Genomic DNA, 8,029 nt, shown 5'->3' with positions numbered 1-8,029 from the left:
GTAGTGTCCAGACTCTTCCTCTTAAAAAATTATTTTAATTTTTTATATAAGATATTAAATTAATAAGAACAAATACTACACTTGATCTCAGCCAAAAGGAAAAGAAAGATATGCTTTCTAATGTTGTCGGTCCAAAATATTTATAGAAACTTCTCTACTCGTAGTGTTACCAATCCTAAGATGTGGGACTAAAGAGAACAATAATAATGCATATTGTTTATATAAAAATAATCAGAGAAAATTACTAATAAGTCTTAAAATTATTTTTAGTATGATAAGAGAAAAAATATATTAACATAATTTTATTTTGGGTTCATCAAAATTAGTTATTAAAGTGTCTAGATTCTTAATTAAATAGTTAGATGATATAAATTTTTTAAAAGATAAGTTTTTTTAGGTCAATGACTTTTATGAAATTACTCAATGAAATAATTAAGTTTTTATTTTTTATTTAATTTGATTCAGTGTAAATAAATGAAATTAGTCTTATTAAAATTTAGGATTCGGTTTAAAAGTGGGAGGGTGTAATCGAAAATAAGTACGCTCGTTCAAAAATATCAAACTTTAATACGTGTCCTTTAGGCATCACATAACTTTGAGTGCATCGTCTGTAAAAACAATAGAAGCAATAAAGATCTTCACTTGTCTCCTAGGTATATAGGATTTGATTCCTAGTTATAATATATTTATAGATATTTTTCCTATAAAAACTTTCGTGAGACCGGACCGATCACCTCAGACTCGATTAAAAACTTTCATGAGACCGGACCGATCATCCCAATCTAATTAATTATTTTTCTCAATAAAAACAGAAGTTAAAACCCGTTCAAACGATGAGGGATCACAATAAAACTCAGAGTGGCTTGGAAAAATAAATAAATAAATAAATCTATTATCGGCCCCAATGATGCAATTGATACTTAGAATGCAACAATATAAATTATCCATACGACTAGTTGAGTTTTATTTAATAGTGCAAATGTGAATTATCCATACGACTAGAAAGAAATGAATTTTGATGTTGATTGTAAACATGCTTTTTCTGTGTAAAACCTCTTCTACAAAGTTGGAAGCTTCATCAACCCTCATGTGGATGAAAAGTAAACCTAGGTCTGTAGTTTGTTGTTTTATGGATCAAGGAAGGAGAATAATTGCTCATCCTCATGAACAAAGTTTATGTTTACACTTCATAACAACATTATAGCATGCACTTTTACATCATGAAGATCAAATTGCATCTGTTCTATAATATAATTAAAATTACTGCGAACATACTAATCAAAGTTATCAATCTTGATCGGAGTGATGGGATCTGCAACTTCGAAGTGCCCAACTACACGAGCAAAAAACACCATCTGTTGTTCCAGCGTGAATTTGATGTTCTCAGCCTGTGGCAAAAATAAATGCATTAGCAACTCAGCGTGAAAGTGAAATCAAAGTCTACATGGATCACCTTTCCGAACCAATGCTGTTCTCCTTCGTATTCAACTAAAGCAACAGGCAAGCCCTTGTCCCTAAGAGCCTTGTGTATCGTACGAGCCTGATCAGGTGCCACAACCTGCATACAAAATCAGAAGGTAGTCAGGATTTGAGGGGCCATGGATTTGTCAAATAATCAGAATTGCTAATAAAAGTGGAAGTTTAAATTGATACCTTATCATCTAAGCCTTGGAACAAAATCAAGGGGCAGCTAAACTTATCGACATGGTTAATGGGAGACCGTTCAAGATAAGCCTTCTCATTTCCTGAAAGTAGCAGAATAAAGGATAAACCGTACGTGTATTGCCCAATGCAGTCAGAAATGTGTTCAACAAAATGAACTCACCAACAAGATTATCAAAGTAGTGGGATTCAAACTTGTGAGTTTGGGCCCTCAACATAGACAAATCGGCTACCTTTAAAGAGACAGAAAGAAAGTGAATATTGGTTGAGGTGATATATAACACAAAAATGTGAATAATTAGCTCATGTCAGAAAAGATTAAAATGGCATACAGTTTTTTTTCATAAAGAAGGTACACTACTAGCAAGAACGTACAGGAATCCGCAAATTCAAACAAAAATCACAAGGCAATTTGTAGCATGATCATCTGTAATTAAGGAGTACTGAGACGTGTAGAAAGAATGCAGTGTTTGGTCAATCAAATAATTAACAACAGTAAACATTATATCAAGTTTTTTTTTTTCTATTTATAAGATCTACATACAATTGAAAGTTCACAATATTATAATGTTTCTCCTTAAGTTCTGAACAATAAGAAGAAACTAGAATGGTCCACTAGTTAGGAATTTAGTTATAAAACTATGTTTACTAAAGATATCACGAGTCAAAGTGACACTAATACATGTAATTGTTGGATTCTTCAACAGCAATCTCAGTGACCAGTGATGCCCATAATCGATAATGCATGCACATATCCCTTTTTGCTGAAAGCTTGCAGGTGGAGATTTGGGCAAAGAGGTCATGGTTGGAATGAAGTTCATTATGACAATAGAAATGGAACTAATAAAAGAATGGAGTCATGCTTTAAAATCTGGAAAAAAAAAATGCTCTTTCCAAAAACATAGGAATAATTAGTGTAAAAACAATATGGTTAAACTTAAGAAGGTTACCTGTGACACCTCGGATCAAAGTAAAACTAAATAGAATAGTGCCTTACCCCATACAAAGAAGCACCAGCTTTAAATGTCTCTTTAAAAGCAAGCGAAGATAATGTGGTGTATCCACCAGCTGATATTCCAGTTACACAAAGTCGTTCTCCATCTACCTTCCTGCTTTCTACCTTGAAAAGCAAGATATTCATTTCCTTGATTATAAATCAAGTGGTTATGTTTAGTTAATATAGGAAAGAGCAGCCAAAGAGATACCAGAAACTTAGCGCAGCTGCAACAATCATTGACATCAACAATACCCCATTGTCCTAGAAGTCTTTCTCGGTATTCTCTCCCGTAACCTATAAAGTCATTTAGTTTAATCAGTTAAGTAAAACATTCAGAAGAAGTTCCATACAATAACGAGCAAAAAAACTAGAGAGTTCAGATATACAACCAGTACTTCCTCCATAGTTGATATCGACAAAAGCCCAACCTCGACTAGTCCAGTACTGGATTTTAAGATTCAGTCCAGAACTTGTTTCAAATGTGGGCCCTGCTGCAAGATTGTTAAGACACCAAATGTTACAAATTTCTATCAAAATATATACTCAGATCAGATCTTCATAGATAAATTTAAGAAAACAAAAGTCTTTTTGTCAATTTTGGATATTCTACAAGAATTGCACTTTGAGACTTGGCCTACTTGTTTAAATGATGATGTGCTTATTGCACAACAAAGTGAACACATCAATAAACTCACATCAGGATCTTAGGCCTATGGATTCCCTATCTTACATTTAAGAAGAAACAAGCACAAGATTATGATATCCAAATGGTACATAATCCAGAAAATTCATCACTGAGATAAAGTATGACCTCATTGAATGAAATGAATTTAACATATCAAGTATAAACTCACTAAATTAAAAGAATTTGATACTCTTATCATCATCGTCATCAACATTGCCAGATCAACCATGAACCATTTAGTGTCGGCTACGTGGATCGTATCTCTCCATTGTATATATGTTAAGTTGCATAATTAGTAATATTCAAAACTCTTAAAGTCATTTTCAATTATATTAACTCTTCTTTAGCTTCTTTTACCTCAAATCTTCAGTTCTAGTTGATTCACCAACATATAACTCATTGATCACTTTTGAATACATCCATATCATCTTAACATCATAAGATGTTTTTTTCTCATTTTTATCATTTATTGGAGCTACATGTAATTGCTCCTGAACAACAGCAACATTGTTTTTTTTTTTTTTTTGAGTATCACCACAAATCTAAGTGTCCCCAAAGTCCAGCTCACAACCTAAATCATCTCTAATTTATAGTGAGTCCGAATTGTAGCTAAACTACTACCTGAGCAATCATTAACATCTCATCATGCTTAGAATTAGATCTACTTTTATATAATTATCACAACCCCTTTGAACGAGATAATTGACCCATCAACTATATCCAAAGTGCTCAACCCCAAGTTACTCATTCAAACTTATAAAAAAAATTTCATTAGCCCACAAATCACCATGTGGAGCTAAATTGGTCTATGACATATCACTCTAAATTCTCATCTTCGTTTCAACCATCCATTTACATGTATAAAAAAAATGTTGGCATTAGGTACATTTTATGTTTATTAGCCATGACTACTAAACTCCTACCAGATACAGATCCTATTCAGGCCTCCATTACACCTTATACTTCTGCAGAAATCCAATGACAAACAAATTGTACAAAGAATGCATTTCCTAGCTCAACATTTAAGTGATGAAGATGGCGAGTAAAATGTAGAAAGCTAAGGGGTAGCAGTTTAAAAGAATATGTGTGTGTGTAAGGATAAAATAAATAATTAAAGTACAAACCATGGCTTTCAAGCAATAATGGTGGTTTTTCATCTAAGGATGCTTTGTAGGTGGGACTTGAAGGAGGGTAAAAGTATGCATAAGCATTCTGACCAGGATGCTCAGTTGGAAACTCAATAACTTCTGGAGAGCTGAAGTATGAATCATATTTTGTTGCATTTGGGGAGGAAGACCAAAGTACTGAAAATGTTGTTGCATTTGATTGGTTCACATCCAGGTTCACCTGATCAAGTAAAATAATGTAGAGCGTTGCCAATTCTGGTGTAAGTGTGGTCACATATATGCTAACAATTTAAATGACACGTTGTCAAACCTTGACAATTGACAGTGGATGGGCTGCAGATGCCCCTTCAACGTATAAACAAGAGCCACAACTAACCTGTTAAAACCGAATGTATCAAACTTTGATACTTAAACAAATATGTTAAAACTTGGTACCTCAGTAGTAACTAAATTAATTGTATATTATTTTGAGGGGTGCATATCATGTTGTAAATGCTCGCCATACTTGTTGTCATTCGATTATCAGTTAATGCATATTTCAAAAGTTTCATGAAACAAATTGTTAGGTAAGGAAAAAAGTATCTTAATTCTAACAACAGCATAAGAGAACCATATAATTAATGGTAAAAAATTATAAACTTACTAAGTTTCCAATATCAGTAAGGTGAATATCAAGCAATGAGAACCGACTTGTACCATAATCCAAGATTCCAAGGAATGACCTCCCATTCTGTCTGCAAAGCCGAAAGTTATTCTGATCATACTAAAAGCATAGACAAATATCCAAAGGTTCCAAAAGTCAGTATAAAAGTAGAGTGTACTTTTACAAATGAATTTAGAAACCTGTAAGTGCAAATAATTCTGCTACTATCCACATCTTTCCAAACAAAATCATATGAACTGATGCCAAATACCCATAGTGGCTTGGTAAATTCAGCATCCAAAGAATAAATAGCTGCCACTTCATTTTTCTTTTCATCCTGTGACACAAAGATACAATGAAAGGATACTCAATAACAAAAGATAATATCAAATGGGAAAAAAAATTGAAAAAATATTAGTCCGCAGAACTAGCATGCTCAAATAGTTTGCTTCTTAGAATTTAAAGCATGAATTTATGGGCACAACAAACTTATCAAGTAAATGAAGAATAATGAAGCGATTTTTAGAACTATCGCATAGGATCATCCTGAAATTTAATCATAATCTTTCAAAAAAAGAAAAAAAAACAGGGTATCACCATTAACTAAAGGAAAAGAAAGAGAGGGAAAAGGAAAAGAATAGTGTTGGTGGTAATCTAGCGTGTGGCATCGATGATGATATATGACCACCTCAAGCATTGTAGCTATGGAAAAGATGGCAAACACAAAGTAGGCATATGGATTAGGCAATAAGCTTGGAGGGGTTTGAGGGTTTGTCGCAAAGAAGAAACGGAGAATGGTTGTATTGCTTCATGAGGAAGAAGATAGAACAAGAGTTGAGAAGGAGGATTAGGTTAGGAAATTAAATAGCAATTTTTAAATAAGCCATCAAAAAAATAAATTTACAACTAGATCTCTATATTTTAAAACAAAATGATAAATAATATAACACCGAAGTTATACAAAAGCAAACAAATAAAATTTAAAGGATACTTTAGGCTTTAGCTTTCCTATATACAACAAACTTTGTAGTTTATAGTACATTATTTTGCCAAGAGGTGTTCTACTAAGACTCCAAAACGTAAAGCTAAAGTCAACTTTACCCATTTGTATAAGTTCCAGAAACCACTTCCCCGGTCAGTAATGAAGAACAACTCCCCTGTAGAGTTATACAAAAAAATAACAAATATAAACAATATGGGGACAAAGATAAATCCTATGTTTCATTACATAAAGAAAAAATACCTTTAGGTGACCATTTGGGTTCAGTTGGAGATTCAACTATTGTAGGATTGCCACCAGCAACACATATCCGGTTGGACAGATCTCTGCGAGTTGAAGAAGACCCACACTAAATTATATGGATAATTCAAAAGTATATCTTAAAAACATACAGAGAGTTTAAAACTACATATCAACAAGAAAAGGAGAAAAGAATCTAAGCTACCTTAATATTTTTCTTGATATAACAAAGGTGAAACTCTAGAGGTCAACCTTAAATTAGCAGAAGTATAGAAATGAAATGAGAAAAGCTTATGTTAAGAAGCTAAAAATATTTCTGTCTTGAACAAACCAAACATAACAATCTAAGTATGCACTATTAAGGTTGTTATTCTCATACCACTTTGAAATAGCATGTCCTGAAAAGCTCTAAAGATGATTCAGATCCACAATAGTTACTAATAAACTTGAGTAGCATAACTATTTGCTGTAACAAAAGTCTGCTCCGAATGGATATAGTTTTATGTTAATCATGAAAATAAATAATATCCAAACAAAAATACCAGATGAAACAACTAAGGTTTGTCCAAGAATATCCATGTAAATTAGAAAATGATGATATGAAATTATGAATCGAATTGTATAATATAGGGGTACCAATAATGCCAATAAGTTGCTGAATATTTAATAATTGATAACATAATTAAATATTGCAAGTATGAAGCAACTTTGGTTTAACATGTACAATGTTTATTAGTAGATGTCCAAGAGCAATACCAGAATAAATAAACTGATGCAAACCAATTATCATGTAAGATCAGAGTGCATCATTCTCTAGGATGACTAATTGATGACCACAAGGGCATGTGATACAGAGTACAGACGTTTTCAGATGTTTTCTCAGAATTTGTTCTTTTTATATATTTTTTTGCTATGGTAATTAATGTATGAATCAATTGGTGAGGGTATCCATACACAACACAAACAATGTTTGTCCAACTATATAAAACTGGCTACATGATTAATGATTCTTATCTCATCATTGAACTCTATGCAATGCTATAATTGGCAAGGGTCATGACAAACTCCATATTTTATTACCTTTATTTTTGGGTATAAAGTCTATATAAGTTGTAGCAATAAAGTATATATAAGTGAACCTAGGTTGTGAAGTGAGATATTAATGAAATTATTTTCTAAGATCTCTTACTCTCTCTTCTTTTCTATCTATTCTTCACCTCTCTCTGATATCCTCTTTGCTTTCTTTATACTCTATTCTATTTCTCTTCACTTTTTTGTGTTGCATCAACAAGCCCGTCCAGCATGATATAAAGATACCAACAGGGCAACCCTTTCCTTCTTTACTACAAATGCTAGTTCAAAAGTACAAAAGTTGTAAAGTCTTCCAAGCAACTAGAGGAGAAGTATATATGCCTAATATAATAGCAACCAACATAATACTCACCCATTCTTAGAGAAATACCCAACCCAAAGTTCAGCTTTGTCCCAATGCATGTTAGGATGGCTCCACTCTATCCATGCCATTCTCTTCCCATTTGGATCTACCCGCGGAAAGGCATAGAAATCATTGCCAACAACCAGTTCCTTTGGTTCTTTAGTACATGATTCAAAAAACAAAAACAAAAAGAATGCTTGAATTTTTGTCACTATAAGCAAGTGTCTAGTGAAGCAAAAT

At 32.8% G+C, this 8,029-nt stretch overlaps 1 protein-coding gene and 1 pseudogene across 1 annotated transcript in view; both read right to left on the bottom strand.

Annotated features, from left to right (window-relative positions):
• On the bottom strand, window positions 1-112 carry LOC121999028 (annotated as a pseudogene).
• A 1,162-nt stretch (window positions 113-1,274) lies between these two features.
• The window catches only part of LOC121998448, a 28,362-nt gene continuing 21,607 nt past the window's right edge, over window positions 1,275-8,029 (bottom strand). The window contains exons 5-17 of the mRNA XM_042553387.1: window positions 7,799-7,946; window positions 6,358-6,440; window positions 6,216-6,271; window positions 5,315-5,451; window positions 5,115-5,205; window positions 4,782-4,847; window positions 4,469-4,691; window positions 2,868-2,953; window positions 2,660-2,782; window positions 1,826-1,895; window positions 1,654-1,745; window positions 1,454-1,558; window positions 1,275-1,388 (exon numbers count right to left, since the gene is read on the bottom strand). Coding sequence (XP_042409321.1) covers window positions 1,275-1,388; window positions 1,454-1,558; window positions 1,654-1,745; window positions 1,826-1,895; window positions 2,660-2,782; window positions 2,868-2,953; window positions 4,469-4,691; window positions 4,782-4,847; window positions 5,115-5,205; window positions 5,315-5,451; window positions 6,216-6,271; window positions 6,358-6,440; window positions 7,799-7,946 — 1,394 coding nt within the window. The remainder of the gene's footprint in view (window positions 1,389-1,453; window positions 1,559-1,653; window positions 1,746-1,825; window positions 1,896-2,659; window positions 2,783-2,867; window positions 2,954-4,468; window positions 4,692-4,781; window positions 4,848-5,114; window positions 5,206-5,314; window positions 5,452-6,215; window positions 6,272-6,357; window positions 6,441-7,798; window positions 7,947-8,029) is intronic.

This window comes from Zingiber officinale, chromosome 6A, assembly GCF_018446385.1.
Source record: "Zingiber officinale cultivar Zhangliang chromosome 6A, Zo_v1.1, whole genome shotgun sequence".
NCBI lineage: Eukaryota > Viridiplantae > Streptophyta > Magnoliopsida > Zingiberales > Zingiberaceae > Zingiber > Zingiber officinale.
Note: the sequence above shows the minus strand (reverse complement) of the source record. Positions and strands in the feature narration are given on the sequence as shown.